Below are 25,389 nucleotides of genomic sequence, written 5' to 3' on the forward strand. Positions count from 1 at the left end.
TTAGTGCTTTTCCGTAAATGCTTATTAGCAGAAAATTATAGCAATTCAGAACTTCAGAATTTGATTTTCATGAGACCCAAAAACTTCCAATCATATTGGAAAATCATTAGAATTACCATTTCAAACCAATTTAATAATGCATTGGACACAGATTTAGGAAGAATAAGTTGCAATAGCATGTCAGTCATATAATCCAAAACAGACTCGATTATTTCATTAGTTGCCATTTTTTCTTAGTCACAAATCTCAATGCGTTTTTCTTATGAAAATAGGCTATACATGTCTACAATGCAAATGTATAATCAGCAACAACAAAGACAGAGCACAAGGAGTAGGGAAAAAAATATAGTTTGGTGAGAGAACTTTAGCAATCTCTGATTCCAAGAAATTACTCATAAGTATTAGAATTGGAAATGTATATTAAATTCGTCTCAACATCACCAAACGGAGCCCAATGCTCACAAGTCTATTATTCCTTCCAATATATCCCTAAATACTCCACTAAAAACTTTTTCTTTTGCAAAATCAAATATTTCTTATTTGATCTTCTAATCCATTATGTTATCTATTGCTACACGTGCTAACATTCCATGCTTCTCACATAGTGCTCCAAAATAAGAGCCTATCCCTGCAATACATACATATCATCAAGAAGTATAAGATTGAGAGATAGAAAATATTAGGAGGAAAAAACCTAAGCAATATGCTTGTCCATCTCAACCATATATTAAGTTCAATCATGTAGTGAGGACCATCACAATAACGAGTAATCACAACATGACAATCTTTAAGTAGATCTACGTACAAGATCATGTTCTAACCTAGATGAATAAAGAAATTATAGGTAATCTAATCAATTTATCCCCTCAATAAATAAATATATTCATATAGTAAACTTGAAGAAACAAAATTAAGATGGAACTTGCCCCGTTCAGGATGGAATGGATCATTAGGCGACTTGTTATCTGCAAACTCCGTTCCAAAAATCAAGAATATATTCATTTATGTCATTGTATATATATCTGCGTATACAAGCCATGACCCACCATTGTATGAAGAAATTGTATGACAAGATACAACTCCATCAGGTCCTATTTAGTCCATCTTTGACGGTCTTCAAATGCAATATATGTAATTAAACTGAACTATGAAGTAAAACTTTGAACAGGTAAAACTGGATGAGAAGAAAAGAACACACTTGTCAATCTTAAGCGCTTCTATTGCAACAAAACGACGCAAGATACTGGGTGTCCAGAATAAGTAAATCCATCATATGAGACAAAAACATGAAAGAGAAAGCATATATGGTCATATACTAAATAACCATCAACTTGAGAGACTTACTCAGGAGTGTTCAATGCATGTATGACTGCTGATACTTCGGGGCTCACAAGTACTGCTCCAATGGACATATATACAGAAGATCAAAGAGCCTGGGATTTGAGGTTCTATCTCTGGGTTTAATTATATCCCAACTTTACCTTTGCAAGGGACACAAGGTCTGGTTTTATGTTTGTACTTGTCGCACCCAAACATTGTGCCCGGCCTTCCAAATCCACCAATTACCTAAGAAAAAAACATATATGAACAAATCAGGTCTTATAATATTAGGATACAAATAAAGATATGCATACATATAGGGAAATATAAGAAACAGAGAGTAAGTACTACCTCGTCCACAATGAAAAGAATGTCATCTTTCTTTACAACATCTTGAATCTGCATCAAATATGATACATTTTATCGTCTTAAGTTCCTTTTACTATAAAGTAAATATGTTGTATCATATTACGTTACGTTAATTTATAAGTTTATTTTTATTAAATCCTTTGATGGAATAACATTTTCATTCAAGATTAAAACCTTAAGTTTCCTCTATACCTTTTGTGTTTGTGTTTTAAATCTTTTTTTTTTTTAATAAATCAGGTGTCATCATGCCTTGATGCTACGTACGTCAAGAGAGTCATCTGAATAGTAAGCTTCCGATGATCAAGTAGCATTCTATCATTTTATAAACAATTGAAATTTCAATAAACAATATTACGAGAAATTTTAAAAGTCCGAATGAATTAGAATCGATATGTTTATTAACAAAAATTAGACCGAAAATACATTTTTGCAAATTTCGAAACTACAAAGAGCAATATATATGTATTATATATATATATATATATATATATATATATATATATAGGAATTGAAAACCCAATAAAATTATTTTATACGAGTAAGACTCAGCTAATTTTGCTTTAGAGAAATAATTTTTATTAGATTTGGGGGTTAGAGCACTGGCAAAAAATTATAATTTAATTAAGAGAAATTCTATTTATAATCTTCAAATAGATATTGTATATGTAAATTCTTCATTAAATAAAAAAATACTATTTTAAAAATATTATTATTATAATTTTAAAAAAATTTAAAGATAAAATTAATTAAATTTGCACGTATAATCTCCATTTTGGAACATTACGTACCATTGTTCTTTAACTAATGTGAAGAAAAAATGATCTACATTAAATTAGCTAAACAAATTTTATCTACAAGATGAGCTACAGTAATTTCAAAACTCAAGTTATATTTGAATTGAACTGTAGCTCAATCAAATCGAATATTTAATCATTTTCTGAGGTCACTTCGCACGGCTCTCTTTCGCTTTCCTTCCCGCGGCCATGTCTCCTTGTTACCTCCCTATCTCCATTATCTATCTCTTCCTTCCTCCCTATCTACGGCGGCTCTATCTCCTTCATCCCTCCCTATCTCCCTCACAGCTCCTTTCTCGTAGCTCTGGGCAACTCTTATCTCCTTTCCCGCAGCTCTTGGCAGCTCGTGTCGCAGCCCCCTGGCCACAGCTCCTCGTGTCACAGAAGCGCACTTACGAGACAGACAGACACATTCACACACACACACACACACACACACTCACAGCTCGATAACAAGAGAGAGGACCATCGTCCACAAGGCCCAAGGCCTAAGCCTGAAAGCAACAGAAACCTGAGAGTCTGAGATCGGAGGCAGAGACTCCGTCCTTTCACAGATCGGACCAAAACCGTGAGTTGTTTTCCCACATTTGCCACACTCTGCTTCTTTCTCTGCCCTCTCGGATCTGCTTACTCGTGCATGGTTGAAATGTAGCTCTAAATTCAAATCGTCAATGCCTCGATCCGTGCGGTGTCGTTTGGTTGCTTGTTATTTTGCCCTCTTTGATTTCTCCCTCTCTCCGGATTTGCCTTTTCGTGCACTCGGTTCCATTTTCTGGTTCTTCATTGCTGCTTCGATTTGAAATTGTAATTTATTTGTTTGCTTGTTTGTTTCGAGCTTTGTTTCGCTCCCGTGGAAATGTAGGATAATTTGTCATTTTTGGAATCGAAAGAGCACTTTATTTTCCCTTAGTTATAAACATTGAACATGAAAAAGATGCTTTTTTATTCGATCTTTTTGTTCTTGGACCGCTTTTTTTTTTTTAATTGGAAAATCAGCGCCAGGTCAGATTTAGCTCATTCTCTGGTCAATATGGATTTTTGTAAAGAACAAAAATCTCTGATTAGCGGGGATGAACGCAGCTATTTGCTCTAGTTGAGTTTAGTCCTCTGTGTGTACACGTATATATGTTGTGTGCATTTCATAGCAGTTAAGATTCAAGCAAAAGTTTAAAGCTATGAATTTTGACGTCCGCGTGAATTAGATAATTGATTATTTATAGTTTGAGTCAGCAGATGACTGATCTCTTTTCTTGATTGAATCTAGAATTGGTGAAATATCGGCTTTAATGATAGAAGAATATCCTAGTCGCTTATATGCTATTAGTGCTTCTCATTTACCTTCCTAAGACTGAAAAATTATGAATCATAATTCTTTCTGATTTGTCTCCCAATTTCTGGAATTGGTGCTTCTTAGTCAGTGATTCTATTTTGGGCTCGTGAGATCCTAAATATGGATTGAGCAAACGCCAATACCTGCCTCTACGAGGATTCTTCGTATTGTTTTGTAGTGCTTGAGTGCCTATCTTTCACTTGGGAAACCCCTTCTTTCTCCTGGAATTTTCACATCCAATTTAAGGTTTGCTTCTTGTATGGACAATTGTCTGTGCTCCCTTCCTGCATTCTTCCTTCATTAAAATTTTCGCTTATATTTGGTTGGTCCTGAAGCTTTCTCTTGTTATCTGCTAATTATTTGTAGTTTATACCATTACGTATGTTTCCTTCTCTAAATATCTTAGCATATGGCTCCAATGATGGCATGAAATCTTTGCGACCTGATTGTCCAATTTGATGACAACTATAAGCATATTTTCTGAGGATGCCTTCCAATTAATGACTATTATTTTTTCGAGGATGAAATATTGGTCGCTAGAAACCAAAAGTTTAGCCACATATTTCACTAATTCAATGGAAGAAAACAATTTGTTTGATATTCTTGATAATCGAGTTTTGAAGGAAGCTAAGAAAGGAGAGATTATTGCAGTTGCCAACCTTACTGTGAAAAGGTGCTTGAACTTGAATGGAAAGAAACGACCTACAATGAAAGAGGTCGCAAAAGAGGTGAGGGCAGTACTGCAAATCTCACGAAAAGCCTCTAATCTTCACCAAAACTTTGAAGAGGTCGTAGTCGTACCCAAGAATGAAATGTTCGATCAGTCTGATGTTTCTACATCAGCAATTGCAGGTATGGACAGCGGCATAGCCTCATGTTTAGATGCTGAACCATTATTATCGTCTTAAATACTAGGGCCAGTATTTGCCCAATTTCATCTTGTGGGCTACATAATTTAGTCTTTTAATTGAATATATCTTGAAGTTAATGCCAGCCAGCCAGCCATGAATATATCACTGAACATGGATTGTATATGATATATATATTTTATGGTGGAATGAGGCATGCAAACATATACATTTTATGGTCTCAGCTCCTCTGAGCAGCTCTTCACTGGCTTCTGGTTTTCCACATGATTACAGTTTCAGACTTATTAATACTAGTTAAGCAAAAAAAAAACAAAAAAAAGGAACCTTTTTTATGTCCTTTATACGAGCATTAACAAAGCAGACACACTCTTCATGAAACTCAAACCAGAAGTTCCATGCTATTATAAATACTAGTTCACCTATTCTAATATTTCTGTTGTACCTATCTCAGTTGAGGGGTGTTCATCCGGGTTCCAATCCGGGAACCCGGGTATACCTGGACCGGAACCCGGGTTTCAAACCCGGGCTGGAACCCGAACCGGGTTGATCCGGGTCGGACCCGGGCTGGAACCCGGATGAATCCGGGTTTTTGAAACCCGGAAATTCGGGTTCTGGGTTCTACCCGGTTTTTTTTTTTTTTTATTATATATATAAAGGGCTTAGAAGCATAATTTTTTTTTTTTTTTTATAAAAGCCTATAATTAAAATGTTGAAAAGCATAATTCTTCTATATTTATTAAAACATTTTTTAAAAAGTGTTGAAAATCATAATTATTTTTATAAAAGCATATATTTATGAAAAAAAATTCTGAGTCATCATTAAAAAACATAATACTAACATTTTCCAGAATAATAAAAATATATAAAAATGAAAAACTAAAATGCATGCAATCCACTATATATTACACTATTTTGTTATTTACACATTACATTATATTGGAAAATACAAAATTACAATATATGAAGTACAAAATCAGTAAGAATGATTTAATCTCAAACCAAACAGCAACTTCAAGTGATTGGACTGAGAGATCCTGCAAAAAAAAAAAAAAAAAATTCAAGTCAAAAAGTGTTCTTCCATGTATGTGTTTAAAGCTAATTCTTCAACATACTCAATGATACTCACATGATCAGATAATATGGACAATCGGACTTCCTGGAACTCCTAAAAAACTTCAACTATTTATAGGAAAATACCAAAAAGCTGCAATTAATAATGATATGTCCAAATAACTCTCAAAGTAGGCCATTCAAGCTGTCTATTCTATCCTCATAACCCGTCACCACTACAACATGCTCATAGAAGTTTAATACCTAGAGTTGAATTTTTATCTTCCTTACCTGTCCTTGACACTACAACATGGCTCCATGATCTCAAGCTTGGCAGCAATATTGGCTACAGACCCCTTCACAATGTTGTTCAGGTAAACCATTGGGGTTTTTCTAATTAACTGTGTCACAATGCAATCAATGCAACATGTAAGTAAGAAACTAAATGACTACAATTGGTGCTTTGATAGATGGATATAATGAATACAATAAAAGAGGGCAATGGGCTTTATACTATAGCAACAATAGAAGTTTTGAACTTTGACAAATAGCCATTACTTGCCCCTAATGTAACTTATTTTACCACCTTACAGGACAAGATTGTGGTTCATCCCTGCCACATTGCTCTGTATCATGCAGTAAAGGTGTTGACAAGAGCTTCGTGGCAAGATTGGCCTGAATAATGTCAAGACACCTCAACCTAGCCATGATTGGAGGTGCTGGCATTCCCTAGAATATCAATACACTTGTTCTGGATGGTCCATGATATAAGTATACTTAGTTCCATGAAAAACATTTCAGAGCAATAGATATGGTCACTGTGGCATATAAGCCAACATCTAAATATCATAAAAAGTACTTCTTTATGACCTCAGACGATAAGAAAAAAAATTGAGAAACCAAATTCTGACTTTGAAACATGAAAGAAACACAAGACGAGCATTCTACTCTGTAGATATATAATGACACTCACAAAATAGTTTTGTTTCTGATCTGCATAATGAACATAACTTCAAAAAAATCATTGAAAGCTCTTCAAATTTTGACGATCCTTACATTATTCATAGATTGATTTAACCCTGAACAAAAACTCAATCGCAGAAATCAAGCCAAGACCAAAAACAAATCTTCCAAATAATAATAACCCACGACTCTAGCATTTTGCAGCTAAATAGATATAAACAGATACTCCTCAAACATTCAAACAGATCTACCATAAAAATACTCAAACATTCAAACATTCTCAAAAAAAAAAAAACCCAAAATCAACAAAACAGAGAAGAAAACAGAGGGGGGGAGAAAGAAAACATACCCAAACAGAAATCCGTTCTAATCTCTTGGATCCCAAGTTCAAGCACTTCCACCGTTCGGCATCACAGATAGCAGAGAGAGATAGAGCAGATGAGAGAGTGATTTCGGGAGGGACTAGGGCATCGCAGAAGCAGACGCAGACGCAAACCCAGACCCAGACGTAGACGCAGGCACAGAGCAGAGTGAGAGAGAGCATATGAGAGAAAGGAATCGGGGGGATGGAGGCGTAGGGCATCGTTCTTCGCAGAGGAGGGGGAGAGAGAGAGAGAGAGAGAGAGAGAGAGAGAGAGAGAGAGAGAGAGAGAGAGAGAGAGAGAGAGAGAGAGAGAGAGAGAGTTGAGTGTGATTCGGAGGGGGGGCGCTAGGGTTTTCTTTTTGATGATTTTAGAATTTTTATGTGTAAACCCGGGTACCGGGTTTAAAACCGGTATCCGGGTGTCAAAACCGCATCCGGGCCGGATGGGCCCGGGTTTTAAACAGTGGGTACCGGCCCGGGTGTATTCCGGGCCGGAACCCGGTTACCCAGGTTTCGGACTGGGCAGGGAAAAAATCCGACCCGGATGAACAGTCTTATCTCAGTTGGTTCTTCTAAAAATAGAGCTCATTTTGATCATGTAAAGATAAGACGCTGTAATACAATTTAATTAGTTTTCTCGATCAGTTTGTCCTGATCATTCCTTTTTTCTCTCCCCCCAACTCCATTATTTCTTTAATTAGTTCTTACCCATGAAAGTTTCCTGGGCAAGTTTTGGGACTACTCAATATATAATTGTTGATCTGTCTTAGGGTTGGAATAAAAAATCCATCTTCTTTATAATTAGACTGTTGGTAATAATTTTTTTTAACAATTACCATATTTTAACTTGTTTATTTCATTAAAAAAAATGTTATTACTCTCTTATGTAATATTTAGGGAAAATATGACGTTACACACCACCAAATTATTTTAATCAACAGCGATGTTTTGAAAATCAAAACTTACATATAATAAGCGTTCTTCCTAAGTTATAATCTTCATGTTAACTCATGATATCGAAAGTACTTTTGGGTTCGAATTGATGGGATTATGGTTGCAAACATATATAGAAGAATAATAAGCTTAATATATATATATATACTAGGTCAAAGTAATGTGCAAAGAACGTTTGTCTAGTTAGATTAAACAGTTATTTTACGAAAATAATATATTTTTTTACAAAATTTGTAAAAATAGTTGATGAAATATATAGTTTAGAATACATTCCTTCAACTTTTATACAAGTAATATAATTAATAGAATATTACAAAGAAATTTTAACAAACAAATTAACAACTACAATCAGTACTTTAAAAAGATGATTGAGTTTGCATCATCAAGATGATGGTATTTAATGGCGTATTTTGGATCAAATGAGATTTATTTCTCTTTTTTCCTATATTTTTTGGCTTTGTATTATATTTTGCTGGATAACTGTATAATCTCATTGAGGATATTTCACTATTGTGATTCTGTTTATAAAATTCTGGTACTTATAATTACTAAGTTTTGAAATTTATGATTTAGATAATCAGATACTCTAATTGTTTCATCTCATTTTATTTTATTGCAGTGTTTTAACCAAATGATCTTCAAAATGGTATTAAAAGCTTTGAAAATATATAAATATATATTAAAGTGTTTAAAAGTTTTAATTAATAATATTTCATTCTAAATGTCCAAAAAAATATATTCTGCACATTGGGATTATTATTTTTTTAAAATAAAGTTATATTTTTTTTATTATTTTTTATACTTTTCCTGCAAAGCTATTATGCACACGCACGCACAAAAAGTTGGAGAGAGAGAGAGAGAGGAATAAAAGGAAATGTGGGATTGTTGCTGTTAACTTTAACAAAAATAAAAATAAAAAAAATGTTAAAACAAGAAATTCTGTATAGACATTTTATATATATAGATATATATATAGAGAGAGAGAGAGAAAGAGAGAGACAATATATAGATATTTATCAATTAATATTAAGTAAAAAGACATGATTTTAGTGATCTGATTTCCCGTACGTACGTTTGTGCCTCTTTGACCTCTGTATACCTAGGTATGATCTCATGCATAATAAAAGCCTCGTTTATAATAATTTTAGCCAACAGAAAAGTACTTTCAAAGTAAGATTGTTTTGGTAGATGCATGGCATTGGCCTGACTTCTCAATTGATTATTTGGTGAAAGAAATTATAAATCATTCAGGTTTTTAGTGGGGGCGTACGTGTATATACTTTTTCTATGCACAATTATGAAATAATAAACCGTGCAATATGCATGCATATATGCAGTACTCCAAACAATAACATCATGTACATGTATGCAGCTAGCTAGCACGCACTTCATGCATGGGTATCCTCTGTATATAGATATTTATCAATTAATATACAAACGAAGCCATTAAATATATAGATATTTATCAATTAATATTAAGTAAAAAGACATGATTTTAGTGATCTGATTTCCCGTACGTACGTTTGTGGCTCTTTGACCTCTGTATACCTAGGTATGATCTCATGCATAATAAAAGCCTCGTTTATAATAATTTTAGCCAACAGAAAAGTACTTTCAAAGTAAGATTGTTTTGGTAGATGCATGGCATTGGCCTGACTTCTCAATTGATTATTTGGTGAAAGAAATTATAAATCATTCAGGTTTTTAGTGGGGGCCGGCGTACGTGTATATACTTTTTCTATGCACAATTATGAAATAATAAACCATGCAATATGCATGCATATATGCAGTACTCCAAACAATAACATCATGTACATGTCCTAGCTACGTACGCCCATTGACATCGCAGTACCGGCGTATGCATCGAGCTAGCACGCATTTCACGCATGGGTATCCTCTTTTATATTCTAAATTATAAACTGCTATATGTACTTTCATGTTTTCCTATCAAACATCAAGTACTCTCAAACAAACACGAAACTTTTGTTTATTTTCTGGGGAGGAATCAGCAACACGTACGTATTCTGGGAATTAATAATTCTATCTCTAAATTCATGATCGACTAGTTCTAATTACGGGAATACATATATTATAATTGAACACGACAGATATAATTAATTGAGGCGTGCAGATCATATATATTAGAAAAATAATTAAATAAATAAACTTTGGTTTGATCTGCAGATATGTTTCGTTGTCTAAATTCAAAAGTCTTCGAATATATTTGATTGAAGTGAAGAAGAAACTGATTCATATGACGTCATTTGTTTCAAAGTCCTTTTCTTGTAATTATAAAAGTTTGATTATTAATTCTTTTTAATGTTTAATTAATAGGGGTTTATTTTTAATGTCTAATAGGACTTTTCCTCCTTAATTTACATATATAGTCGAAAGAGATTATTCTAAAAACAATTCATGCATGGCCGATCATAGAATATATATATATATACTATTTTTCTCTCAACATCCGATCCTTCATTGACAAAGTCTAGAAAAGTATTTTACTCTAACATTCAGCTGATTGGTGATCATGACGATTGGCTGTGGATTAATCCGACTTATTGCGACAATTAATTAATAAAGGAAAGAAAATAATTAATCCACTTAAATATACTAAGGACGAGGATCTCATTAATTGGAAACCACCGTGGCCACCTTTTTGTTTTTTAATGGACTTGTTATCACTTGGCATTTGTGATCTCGGCCTCTTTTATCTAGAGTTATAAGAGATATTAATGTTGGGAGATCATCAGGTGGTCTCCATACCACAAATTCTCTTTGTTTAAAAATTTTATATAAATTGGGTCAAACATGATAATCTCAAATTATTATAAGTAAGCTGTATGCATGATAAAAGTAGTACGCGCGCCTACAAGAAATTAAGCTATTTCCGGCAATGTATATCGCCACAAATACTCAATATTATAGCCGGCAAATACCTTATTCAGGCTAAAAACACTTGCCCAAATGTCGCCGCTTGTGAAAAGCCAAGTAAACCATTTTGTGCCGATTTTAAAAAATGGACAGAAATGCTGCTCATTAATTTCATAACATTAATGATCTATTAGATGGAACTAAGTTTTGTTATGATTGTAAGGAAAGCTAATTAACTATATCTTAACTAGTTGTTTTGGAATTTAAATTCAAATATAATTAATAACCATGTTTGGATACTAAGTTGTTTACAAAATTTATTAACATTTCTCAAATTTTCTCATAACGTCTTTATAATTCTTAATTAAATATTATTCAAATATTAAAAAACTTTTATTTCAATTTTTCATTTAGGTCGTCTCGTTTAGATCTTAATCTTATCACATCTCATCTCATCTCATTCCCCAACATTACTCAAATATAAATACTTTTTAATTTCAAATTTTTAACTTTTTTATGTAATTATTCCTTAATAATTACAACTTTCCCAAATTTCAAACAAAAAAAAAAAATAATAATTCAACTTTTTTAAATTTCAAAATAAAAATAATGTTAAAAAATTATATTACAAAAATATTATAACTTTATAGTATTTTTCTCTTCTTTATCAAAACCTAATAAAACATCTTAACTCAAACATTTCACAACTATTCACAAATTTTTCATCTCATCTCATTATCCAAACGAGACCTTAATCATTACCTAGTACTCATTATTCAAACATAAAAATAATATAGGTTTTACAAATTTCAAAACAAAAAATAATCTTAAAAAAACTAAATTAAAACAAATTTTCGATTTTATCTTATATTCTCACTTTCACAAATTCAAATACAATACTTATTTTAAAAAAGACTTTGATTCATATTTTTTTTCTCTCATTTTTCAAAACCTAATCTCATACAAATTCTCAAAATACTTTCAAATATTTTTAGAATCCAAACCTCAAACTTTCCTCGAAACGATCTTTAGTTAAGAGCCGACCTAGCTACTAACATATGAAAGTCATGGTTAGTTCAATGCAACTTGAGTCACGACAAGTAGTAGTACTGCATTAGATCGATAATTTATGAGAGGAGAGGAGAGGAGAGGAGAGGAGAGGGAAAGGAGAGCTACATGTGGCGTTGGGATACTCAATTCAATGTAGACCAGACTTTGAGTGAACATTAGAGATTTGAGAGGTAGAAATTATAATTATGTCCGACAAGTACTCAAATGAATCCTTGATCAATTTGTCAAATTCCATTTTTTTATAAGGAACGGACCGACTGATATTAAGTTTAATTAGCATTAATTATTTTGGAACTATTTTTTTCTTTTCTTTTCTCTGACCACTAAGTACCTTTGAAACGACCGACTCTTCCTACAGCATATGTAGCCAACTTTCATAGAAATTCTATATAAGGATAACCACAGGCAACTTCCAGCTTTGAAATATCTGACTGAAGATCAAAGTACAATATATATAAACCGATGATCTGAGGCTTTGGCCTTAATAATTGACCATAATCATCATAGAAAGAGATCTATATGGCATTGCAATGTTACTGTTTCGGATGCTTGTGTTAGTCATGTGCTCAGTCAATGAATTCGCGCGAGCATCAAACGTAAGCCGTTCATGTCCAAAAGAATGTGGGAATAACGTTAGCATTCCATACCCTTTTGGAATCGGAAAAGGTTGCTACGTCGGAGATTGGTTTGAAATAGTCTGCAAAAATGACTCTTATAATGATCTGGGATTTCCAAAAGTACCCTTTTTGAAGAGGTTCGACCTGGAGGTGCTGGAGATTGACATAGCTGTACCAGGCATAGTTCGCGTCAACTATCCCATATTTTCGAGCTGTACCGGTGGCATGGATAGGAAAAAGAATCTGAAGTTAGAGAAAAGTCCTTTCATCTTCTCCGACAACAACAACAGCTTCGTTGCCATGGGTTGCAACAACTCTGCCTCCATGTGGTCCTTGCCCGAGGAATCGATTTCATATGGTGGGTGCAAATCCCCTTGTGACAGAGGTCCATTCAAAAATGGAAGTCGTTGCAACGCGACAAACTGTTGCCAAACAACAATCCCTCCTAATCTCCATGCATTCACTACAACTATAGAGCCGAAAAGTACTAAGTCCTGCAACTATGCATTTTTGGTTGACCAAGATTGGTTTGAGAACAATTTCACAGAGCTTAATCCAAATATGTCCGTTCCAGTGGTATTGGAATGGGGGCTTGACATTACTTCTTACTATTCTCTTCCCACAATGAAAAACTCGACGACAAGGGATTACAAGGACTCGACCTATTATTGTTCTTGGGATTATCCTCCGATTGGGAATAGCATTAGCAGGAGAAATTTTACTCTTTCGTGCAGGTGCCGTTATGGCTACAGAGGAAATCCGTATCTTCTTGGAGGATGTGAAGGTAAATTTATCTTTCGTAACAACCTATATTAATTTGCCAATTTTATAAGCATAGTTATTTTTTGATTGATACTTTACACCATTAGCGTCATATATATGATTTGTGAACGAAATTAAAAAAAAAAAAAAAAAAAAGAGTTTTATTGCAAATTAAATCATATTCTGTAACTGTGTAGCTAGAAAGCGTGTCTTTTTATATACAAACACAACATGATCTTTTTACAAACCTTTTTATAATTATGTTAATTTAAATATAAGATATCAGTTATGAAAAAAATTGAAATTCAGATTAAATGGAAAACTCATAATTAAAAAAAGATCTGTGCTTTTTATGAAATGGCACCATCACATCGGTAAAATACTTAAATTTACGATTTATACTGTTATTGAAAATTATAAAAGAAGTTAAAAAAAAGTGGAGAAAAATCGTTCATGGAAAACAGGATATATACTATAATATCCCTATACCGTATATATCTATATACTATACACTTATTTTTATTTTTTTATCTTTCTATATAATATACGGATAATGATCAGTAGAAGAACTCATGGTCATAACCTCAGACTTTGCAAAAGATTTATACTTACTTGGTGTAAAAGATTTTTCAAATCTAATCATAATAGCCCCTTTTATGAGGAGGCAAGCCCTCTATCAAGTGGGATTAAAGTTTCTCAAATTGTTCTCTAACCTTAACGACTTCAAGTAGTAGAGACTAGAGAGATATAGGAAGTGGGTCTTAGTACTATAATATCTATTCCTCATTCAATGTTGTCCTAAATATTTGAAAAATGATACTACGACTCTTCAATATACTCATCAAATATGTTCACTAATATATTTTATTTTATTTAATAGTTAAGAAAGTACTGATTATTAGTGATTTTTTTTTTTAATTTTTTCTTAATAAGGATGTTTAAAAAATACTTAAAAAAGGGAAAAAAAATAATAATTTGCACTGGTTTACATATTTGGGGTGTACATTAAGTGTGCACTCTAGCATTGTCCTAAATATTTATACAGACATCAATAAATATTATAAGGTTTTTCATTCTATGTATGATCACTAATTTTTTTCTTTTACTTGAGACCCTAAAATTCAAACAAAACCGTGTGAAGATTTTTTTCCCTCAAGGATATGGCACTAGTACTTGCTAATTTACAAGCTTAATTGCTTGCACATGTTAAGATGAAATTAAAACCTGGGACTTAGAGTACTCAATCTGTCCAACCATGCAAGAGTCACGCGAAACAATATTAAAAATGGCTGCTTTTGGACGAATCTCGAATTATCTCCTCTACTTTTTTTTTTTTAAAACATTTTAACAAAAAAAAATTTCATTCATTTTTTTATACTCTTAAATATTTTTTTTTCAAAAAATTCACAATATTATTAAAAAACACTTCCTTAATCATTAAATAAAAAAAAATTGTCGGGATCCAACTGTCGTGAGAGTAGCATTTTTCTTTAGAGCGGTGTTACTTTGCCACTTGCAAGTGCCAGCTCATTCTGCCGCATAGTGCAAATTATATTTTTCTTTTTTTTCTTTTATTTCAAATATTTTTTAAATATTTTTAAAAATATATATATAAATATACTAATAGTTACTTCCTTAACCATTAAAAAAAAATTAAAAAAAAAATTAAATGCATAAATACTCAAAATGAGAGAACAAATTGAATATGCATAATAGCATTATTTTTTTTTTTAACAAATTCCATTACAATATTGGCAGATATTGATGAATGTGCATACCCAGACGTCAACTACTGTACAAATACAAGCTGTGAAAATACGAAAGGTAGTTACCGTTGTGTCAGTGTCGCTGCCAAGAACACCAAGCTTTTCTTAATCATAGGTATGCCTTCCTTCTCTTGTATCGACGAATTGAAGCCATGCACATTGATCTCATAAATATTAAAAACAACATTAATTATGCTAATAATTAAGATATTATTATTTATCCATTATCTCATCCATATTAAATATTTCAACAACTTTCTTCTCAATATAGACTACGTACTTGCATTTAATGATATGTAAGAAATGGAAAATTATATACAATATACAATCAATATCTCACTTTAATCCCATTAAGTATGATGTGACACATTCATCACTATTTAATGATCATTTATTATATTTTTTTATCATCTAATAATGATAAATGTACTATATACTACTTAATTAGTATATCTAATATTTCATTAGCTGGCAATATTCTAGTATTCATAGAAATCATGTCTATCTAGTACTACTCGATGTTTTTAATCATTCATTTTATTATTTTACCATTATATAGTACTACTGCATGGAGTAATCTTTCTATTTCATTGAGTCAAATATATAGGTGTTAGCGCGAGCCTTGGTGTCTTATTTCTGATTTCTGGTGGATGGTGGTCGTACAAAGTGATAAAGAAAAGGATGAGGATTAAACGCAAAGAGAAGTTTTTCAAACGAAATGGTGGACTATTGCTAGAGCAACAACTATCTACAAACAACAAAGACAGTGTTGAGAACACCAAATTGTTTAATTCAGAGGAATTGGAGAAGGCCACTGATCGTTTTAGAGCAGATAGAATAATTGGACATGGTGGACAAGGCACTGTTTACAAAGGCATGTTGGGTGATGGAAGAATTGTTGCAATAAAAAAGTCCAACGTAATTGATGAAGAGAAACTTCAAGAATTCATAAATGAAGTCGTGATTCTTTCACAAATTAATCACAGGAATGTGGTTAAGCTGCTCGGCTGTTGTTTGGAAATAGAAGTTCCGCTTCTAGTTTATGAATTCATTCCTAATGGAACTCTTGCCCAATATATCATTGGCCAAAATGAGGAGTTTCCACCAACATGGGATATGCGTTTACGAATTGCTATAGAAGTTGCAGGGGCTCTTTTCTACTTGCATTCAGCAGCTTCTTCACCAATTTACCATCGCGACATTAAGTCTACAAACATCCTCTTAGATGACAAGTATAGAGCAAAAGTAGCAGATTTCGGAATTTCAAGATTTGTTGCTATTGATCAAACTCATCTAAGCACACTAGTACATGGAACTTTTGGATATGTAGACCCTGAGTATTTTCGATCAAGCCAATTTACAGATAAGAGTGACGTTTATAGTTTTGGTGTTGTTCTAGCTGAGCTCTTGACTGGAGAAAAGGCTATCTCATCATCAGGAACTAGAGATACCAAAAGTTTAGCTGCATTTTTCGTTAGTTCGATGGAAGGGAACAATTTATTTGACATCCTTGATAATCGAATTTTGAAGGAAGCAGAAAAAGAAAAACTCCTTGCGGTTGCAAACCTTGCGAAAAGATGCTTGAACTTGAACGGAAAGGAACGACCTTCAATGAGAGAAGTTGCAATGGAATTGGAGGCCAGTCAAATGTCGCCAAAAGTTTCTAACCTTAAAGAGAAATATGGAGAGATTGAAGATGTTAGAACTGAAATATCCAAGCAATATGGTGTGGTTCTTACATCAACAACGTCAGGTATGGATGGTATACTCGCGACCTCATCTTTAGATTCACAACCATTATTATTATCTTCTTAATCATCATGTGATGTTACACCTTGATTTGTGTTGTATTGTTTGTTCAATTTTATGTTGTAAGCTCCATAAGTTGGGTTTCCACAGCCTATTCCCACAACCTGAGCATTGCTGGATACCTGCACAGAAATGGTTCCCTATGAGAACATTTGGTAAATGCAACCAAGTTTAGGAGAGAAGGTGATTGCACAGACTTGGAAATGTGAACTAGTATGACTATCAATTACATAATATAACTATTTGGTTGTCGAAGTGACTATATATTGGACCTTGGTGAATTTATGTTCATTATTTACACTTATAGAAGGCACAAACTGCCTAGATATCCAAGAAGTGATGCTGTGAGTGGCATGGTTATCAAGTAATGAACTGGGAAACTAGGAAAAATGATACTAGGAAAAAGCAGTTGGGAAATAGTCCGCATTTGTTTGTGTTTATTTTATAGAAATTGATTCCAACCACCCCACTTTCATTGAAATGTCGTGTAATCGACAAAATATGTTGGATGTAAAAAAACATTTTGATGAAATGGACTAATTCACAACTTCTAATGAGTGTGAGTAAGTGATAAGAAAAGTATCACAAATTGTCTAAAGAGTTGACTGGTAAGATTGTGATGGCTCTAACAAACGATTACTAATGGGGCTGCCTCCTTTTCTATGCAAGAAATCGAGGTTGTATTTCCCAAAATGCATGGCAGTGTGTGAGACCAGACAATTATAATCACTATCTTTGCATTAATTGTAAAACCCTAGTTATTCATACAAGTTAAACTATGAGTCCACTTGTTAGAGAAATTTAGCAATGTTTGTTTATCTTCTTCTTGGTTGTTTTATACTCAATTCCATGGAGCTTTATATCACCAACAAAAATGGCAGTGCCTCTTGTTTAATGTGACCAGAGCCAGTAGTGGATGATGTACGTCGCTGTATATCAACACTCTTTCATGGTGGCCTGGAAAGCAGCTAATGGAGTTGTTGGGCTAAGATGTTGAAGTTGAGGTTGATGGTAGTAGACAGAGTTGCAACAATATGGCCGAAGTGATGTTGAAGATAATTCACCCACCCTTGCCAGAAATTATACTAGTAATGCTACCTAGAATTGATGTTCTTAAAGTTTACCCTTAATTTGTAAGAGATATATATTACTTGGTTTCTTGACACTTGCCTGAATGAATGCACCAGTATATAATGTGTAAATGTTAGTACATGTGTAACTATTGGATGGCTAGAAGCGCTTCTAATAGGGTGGCTTGTTGTTATTCATGTATCCAAAAACAATGTATGAACTCGTGTTTTATGACACATGGCTGAATGAGTGAGCACTTTATCGATTATGTTTGGCACATGTACGTGTTCATGTGGATCCTATGTTGGTGGATTTGTTGTTTAGTTTTTCTTTAACTCATGTTTAAATTGATGATTTGTCTATTAGAGGAAGTAATTGTGGACTACAGTTTGTGGATATTGGTTGGAATTTTGGGGAATGAATTTGGATTTGTGTTTTAGGATAGTTGTGGAATTTTGAGATTATGGATAAATTTTATGGGACTTGGAAATGCTGACTTAAAAAACACATATTTCTATATCTGGATTATGCTGGGATGGAAAAATACACACATATAGGGCTAGGTTGATGCTTGTTTGAGAGGAGAAAATAATTGTCAGAAAAATCCATTTGTGTCAATAAGTAAATTAGCCTACCGACGTTTTATTTAGCTATTGCAACCAATAGGCCTAAAATTACTTGGGCGTATATGTTGAAATTTTACTTACAGCAGAAAGTTTAAGTCAATGCAAATAAACATTTCTGGCAGTAAATGTACAATTATGATGCAAATAGGCCGTTGAACAAAGACATTGAAATCAATGATTGAATGCACTATCGATAGAAGATGTGAATATTTTTGGCATTTTTACCAATTAGCAACGAAAAATTGATACAATTTGTAATCATAATTTTGGTGTTTGAAAAAGTGTCTGGAAAATTTTTTTGCGGCAGAAGTCATGGAGAAATCAAAGACCATAAGTCGTTGCAAAAAATGCATAAACAACGATTTTAGTGAAAGTTGAATAAAGAGAAGTTGCTTTTTGTAGCATAATTTGTTACATTTGCGGTGAAACTAATTTGCCAGGAATTATATTTCCCAACGATGATATGATCATCAGTTGGGCTTTTTCCTGGCATTTGTAGGAACTATTTGAAACAGTCTCAAACTGCTGGAAATGATATTTATTTTCAACGATTATTTGAAATTGTTGCTATAAAACAGTTGTAAATAAACATTGGCATCCAACATGCATCGAATAAGAAGCTGATGGGAAAGTCTATTTGTGGCGATTTTTGACATTTTTTACTACTAGTTATGGCATTGAAAAATGGTATTTTTATTGAAGTGATTCAAACAATTAAATTAAAAAAAAAAAAAAAAAAACTGAAAGCAAGCACCAATTAATCAAAACATTAAATTAGGATATACACAGCGGCCAATATATTAGCTTTAGGTACTTTACATATATATATATATATATATATATATACATATAGATATCTCATTATATTTAAAAGCGTCTATCGCCTAATGAATAGTAATGAACAGTTAACGTGTTTTACGCTTTTTTTCTTCCCCTTACGTCCCTCTCTACATCACCAAAGCAAAATCACCACAAAATCACCACACAAATCACAAAATTACCAAGCAAGTTTCCACACAAATCACAAATCAACAGATCCCGTGAAGAGAGAGGGCATGAGAGGAGCTAGGGCTTCAGCTAGAGGTAAGGAGGAAGTGGAGGGGTCGTCGGCGAAGGACGAGGCTGCTGTTGGTGGTACGGTGGCGTAGGGGGGCTAATAGCGACGCTACGGGGAGAAACTCGTGCATGTAGAGGGGTTACGTGTGTGGGGCTAGGGAGGAGCTACTGGTAGTGGGTTTCATGGAAGTGTTCCACGGCGTGAAGGGAACTCGGTGGTGGTGCTTAGTGGGGTTGAGCCGTGGCGGCGCAAGGGTGGAGAACCCGTGCGTCGAGACCCATTTCGGGTTGCTGGGAAACTGGTATATTCTAAATTATAAACTGGTATATTTTGTTTTTCATCAAATATCTAATTCTCAAAACACATTAGAACTTCCGTTTATTTTCTTGGGAATAAGCAACACGCTGCTGGGAATTAATGATTCTCTAAATTCATTGACTTGACCTTCCAGTGATAGTTTTGTAATGATCGTAATTAACAATCTCTTAACTACTCACTTTGGAGTTTAAAGCCAAATATAATGACTTAACTAAACTTTCCTGGAATCATTAGTACGTATTAATAGAGCCGATCACCTGCCAACCATATATGCATATATATGACGTACGTGCAGTACTGGGTCGTTAATTCAATATTGCAACTTGAGTCATGATAAGTACAGCAATATTAGAGATCAGGTATGAGAGGAGAGGATAGGCGCGCGACCTACGTACGTACATGTGGCCTTGGGACCCTCAAATTCAATGTATATTGTAGGCCAAGTCCGACGAGTGTTTATCAAGTGAATTTCTTAAATAACATTAATTAAACGTTGGATATATATATATATATATATATATTTATTTTTATATATATATATGTAATGATTCAAAAGTTTAGCTGCATTTTTCGTTAGTTCAATAGAAGGGAAAAGTTTATTTGACATCCTTGATAATCGAGTTTTGAAGAAAGCATAAAAGAAAAACTTCTTGCAGTTGCAAACCTTGCGAAAAGATGCTTGAAATTGAACGGAAAGTGTAACGTCCCAATGGAAGGCCCAAACCACATGGCCTATACTCCAAAAATACTAGTCAATGATACAATTGGAGATCCATTGGAACCTTATAAAGAGCAAGAACGTCTCCTTCCTAAGCAATGTGGGATCCCATACACCACCTACCCTTACTCATATCATATGGGGTATCACAATCTACCCCCCTTAAATTCCCGACGTCCTCGTCGGGCCTGTCCATTATAGGTGGCACGGCTCAAGTCCCACATTTCTGGTTGGGATAGGCTCTGATACCATTTGTAACGCCCCAATGGAAGGCTCAAACCACATGGCCTATACTCCAAAAGGACTAGTCAATGATACAATTGGAGCTCCATTGGAACCTTATAAAGAGCAAGAACTTCTCATTCCCAAGCAATGTGGGATCCCATACACCACCTACCCTTACTCATATCATATGGGGTATCACAATACTAGTCCTTTTGGAATAAGCTCATTCTAACTATAGGCAGGGTTTGCAAGCATGCAGGAAATAAGGATGAAAGGAGCTTGAGTACTAATACAAACCAGTATAGTTGCCCAGTGCGGTAAGAAACAAACAAATTTCGTATACTTGAAGTGCCTAGTGATATTGTTTTATGCTTTAGTCAACCTTCATCACAATCAAATTAAAGTCTAGTCTATAAATCCTTGTCAACTAATTAAGATGGCTACATTTTTTCCTGTCCAAAATTATAGCCCCTATTTCCTCCCTTTGTAACATACTTCACTGCTGCCACTATTATTCTAGGCCTCATATCTTCCACTTTTGACTCCATCAGTTTGAATTAAATAACCATTTTTCACTCGTACACTAATCCAATCACCATCATACATAGACGAACCATCTTAAGCAACTATCCCTCATATTTTCCTCAATAAGAGCTACCCCTACCCTTGAACAGATCCCTTTGTTCCCTGTCTCATCTTTCTTGACATGATGGCTCGTCCAGTTAACATTCTCATTAGTCATTTCATCTTTGTTTTTTTTTTTTTTTTTTTTTGTATTTATATCTTTCCAACACAATTACATTCTATACCATTGAGCACGGCTAGTCTTATAGCTTTCCAAAAAAGATTGTATTCAACTTAATACTCCCAGTATAAAATGGAAGGATAATGGGGCATCATAGGCAAGAAAAGAAAAGTGCCTCTCTTATTATAAAGCATGTAGCAGAAATGGTAAATTTGTAAGCACAATTTGTAAGCAGTAATGGTAAAGTGCCTCACTTATTATTGAATAGCATATTCATTCTTCAAGTTACCTTATTGGTCAACAATTAAGTTTTGATATAATCTGGATGTTATGCATATTGAGAATAACATTTCTAATAACATCTTCAGCACTTTAATGAACATTACTAGAAAAACTAAAGATAATATGAATACACATCGTGACCTGGCCAGTTTGGGTGTAAAAAAGGAATTACACTTAAAGCACCAAGGTGAGCGGTGTTACACGAAGATAAGAGGCATAAATTTTGTGAGTGGTTGTCCGATGTGAAATTTCCTGATGGGTTTATTGCCAATATTTCACGATGTGTTTTGGTACGTGATTGCAAAATCTCAGAGTTGAAAAGTCACGATAACCATGCTTTCTTGCAAAGACTACTTCCAATCGCTGTTGGTGGGTACTTTAGAAAAGATATTGCATTGGCCTTGAATAAACTTAATTGTTTCTTTAAAGAGTTGTGTGCACGAACACTGAATATCAACCGCATATCTCAACTTCAAACTAATATTGTCATCTTTCTCTGCAAATTGGAGATGATATTCCCCCTTCATTTTTTTATGTGATGATGCACCTAGCTATCTATTTTCCCTGTGAGGTCATGCTTGCAGGTCCAGTCCAATACAGGTGGATGTACCCTTTTGAGAGATATTTCAAAAAATTCAAGTTGTATGTTAAGAATAAAGCCTGCCCAGAAGGATTGATAGCGAAAGCCTACATTCATCTCGAATGCTTGACATTTTGCTTGATGTATCTGCAAGATGTTGAGACAAGGTTCAATCGAGTGGATCGCAACATTGATGGCCGAAAAGAAGATGCTATAGAAGAATTCTCAATTTTCAGCCAGAAAATTCGTCCCTTGGATACAACGTCTAATGTGCAATTAGATGATAAGCTTCTTACCTCATCCCGCTGGTACATCCACTGGTACGTGCCTAGCAACTTAACAAAGATTGCACCCTACCTAGAGTATGCATCAAGCACTTCTCAATTAAGAATACTTACTTCAAGTTGTACGAATATTTACGTATTTCTTCTTGAAATACTACGTATTATGTTGCTTGTCCCACATCCAAATTTGATTTAGAGGTAATGAAATTTTGTCTAATGTGTCTTCTCTAACAATTTCATGAGGGGAAAGAGAGGTCTTTTTGGTATTCAAACATTAATAACACATAATCAAAACTGAGAGGTGGCAGGTACCATCACCAAGGAAAAATAATTTAAGAAAAATGTTAACAGAATAAATGTCTGAACTTAATTAGTCATTTTAAGTATTGAAAGTAGAAATGAAGTGGGTGTTCTTCTGTGTGTATAATGTACTTCTAGAAATCAAGGACTACTTTCATGACAAAAGTAATAAATAGATATAGGTCAGCGAATGTTGGATGGAATGTTGGATTTCCTAAGTATGCCATTCAGAAACCATCTGTACGGTCATTGTATACTGGAAGGTTTTCCTTGAAAATGTGTTGATCTTAATATGTGCCATTCAAGCATTTATTTAAATGCCCCTTGAAGGTAGAGACTCTGAGTATGACATATGGTGCATTTTAAGATACAAACCATTTACCTCGTCAAAATATGTTGCAGGAGGAAGTATCACGCCTCCTGCCCCCATGACAGGTTCGGCAATGAAAGCAGCAATCTGAAATGAGCAACCATATAAATTCAGCAACAAAAGACAATCATTACAGTGGTAGAATCATTTCCTCAAAAAGTTTAATGATTTTAAATTAAGTTAGTTACCGTCTCTGGTCCTTCTTTGAGGATAAGATTCTCCAAATTATTGGCTAATCTGGTTGAGAAGTCCTCCTCTGTTTCTCCTGGAATATGCATTCATATTCCTAATTTAAATGATATCCAAAAATGATAACAAGAAAATCCTAGGCATCAGATGTGGTGATAACCTGGAAGATGAAAGCGCCAGTAATGAGGGCAATTAGTATGCAATACAAATGGAGCTGGCAGATCAAATTTTTGATGCAAAGCGGGAAGGCTGTGAAAAAATCCTCCAGTAAAAGGACTATAAGAATTTGCATGAGTACAAAAATGTCTCAAACTGAAAAAAAAAAAAATTTCTGTATGTAAGCCTACCCAGAAAGACTAGCTGATATCAAAGTTGAACCATGATACCTGTCAGAATTCAAAAAGCATAAGCTACTTGGAGCACAATGTCAAGAGAATATAAAGAACAACACAAATTGAGTGCTCAACATATGACTTCTCTCGAGCTATAAATTTCTTTTTATTTGATCTTCCAAGTGCATTTTTATAATACCAAACCAGCTTCACCTACAAGAAAAAATTCAAGTTGTTATAGACGCATTATTTTTCTTGACTAGCGCTTTGGGGGGGGTGGGGGCGGCGTGCTAGCAACATTTGTCCAATATCCACATGTTAATATATCTATCATATTCTTCTCTTCTTGTATTTTACATGTACTGATAAATTTGTCTTGAGAATTATAGATAACATGCATGAATGATATCTTGCTAGAGAGAGTGGCATCTATATCTTTGTTATTACAGAGTTTGAGAATATTAGAACTTGAGATATGAAATTACTCTCCACACAACTCCATGTCAGATGCTTCCTTAAACAAAGCAAACCTGAGTATCATTGGCTTCTGATCCACTGTTTACAAAGAAGGCTTTTGCCATTTTAATTGCCGTAAAATTTTCTAAAAGTTCCTTTGCCAGATCCCGTAAAATGGAAGAATAATGGAGCATCATAGGCAAGAAAAGAAAAGTGCCTCACTTATTATAAAAGCATGTAGCAGTAATAGTTAATTCATAAGCAGAACATTTGTCCAACATTTGAATAGCATATTCTTCAAATTACCTTATTGGTCAACAATTAAGTTTTGTCATAATCTAGATGTTATGCATATTGAGAGGAACATTTTTAATAAAAGCTTCAGCACTTTAATGAACATTCCTAGAAAAACTAAAGATAATATGAATACAAAGCGTGACCTGGCCAGTTCGGGTTTAAAAAAGGAATTACAATTGAAGCACCAAGGTGAGCGGTGTTACACGAAGATGAGAGGCATAAATTTTGTGAGTGGTTGTCTGATGTGAAATTTCCTGATAATTTCACTGCCAATATTTCACGATGTGATTCTATATGTGATTGCAACCTATCAGAGTTGAAAAGCCATGACAACCATGCTTACAAAGACTACTTCCAATCGTTGTTGGTGGGTACTTAAGAAAAGATATTACATTGGCCTTGAATAACCTTATTAGTTTCTTTAAAGAGTTGTGTGCACGAACACTAAATATCAACCTCCTATCCCAACTTTAAACTAACATCGTCATCTTTCTATGCAAATTGGAGTTGATATTCCCTCTATTTTTTTATGTGATGGTGCACCTAGCTATCTATTTGCCCTGTGAGGTCATGCTTGTAGGTCCAGTCCAATACAGGTGGATGTACTCTTTTGAGAGGTATTTTGAA

General features: G+C 34.0%; 1 protein-coding gene and 1 non-coding gene across 2 annotated transcripts; one reads left to right on the top strand and one right to left on the bottom strand.

The window, feature by feature from the left end:
* Positions 1-1,340: 1,340 nt before the first annotated feature.
* On the bottom strand, positions 1,341-24,627 carry LOC108996768 (gamma aminobutyrate transaminase 3, chloroplastic-like). The gene is made up of 9 exons (XM_035695107.1): positions 24,540-24,627; positions 24,149-24,222; positions 24,025-24,063; positions 23,838-23,926; positions 23,677-23,753; positions 23,501-23,575; positions 1,672-1,719; positions 1,482-1,566; positions 1,341-1,396 (listed from the first exon to the last, which is right to left on the bottom strand). Exons 1-9 carry the CDS (start codon positions 24,588-24,590, stop codon positions 1,341-1,343), a joined length of 594 nt encoding a protein of 197 aa, XP_035551000.1. The 5' UTR covers positions 24,591-24,627.
* Positions 4,228-4,301, top strand: LOC118349744. The gene has a single exon (XR_004802663.1). It is a non-coding gene; the product is annotated as a small nucleolar RNA R66 (small nucleolar RNA).
* Positions 24,628-25,389: the final 762 nt, after the last annotated feature.

The sequence above is a fragment of the Juglans regia genome, chromosome 10 (assembly GCF_001411555.2).
Source record: "Juglans regia cultivar Chandler chromosome 10, Walnut 2.0, whole genome shotgun sequence".
Classification (NCBI taxonomy): domain Eukaryota; kingdom Viridiplantae; phylum Streptophyta; class Magnoliopsida; order Fagales; family Juglandaceae; genus Juglans; species Juglans regia.

Coding starts and splice junctions, on each gene's coding strand:
- LOC108996768 (XM_035695107.1), bottom strand. CDS start 24,590: ATGGCAAAAGCCTTCTTTGTAAACAGTGGATCAGAAGCCAATGATACT. Junction 1,720..23,500: donor CTGCAACATATTTTGACGAG/GTAAATGGTTTG, acceptor TATTTGATGCAG/ATTCAAGATGTTGTAAAGAA. Junction 1,567..1,671: donor TTCTTTTCATTGTGGACGAG/GTAGTACTTACT, acceptor TTTTTTTCTTAG/GTAATTGGTGGATTTGGAAG.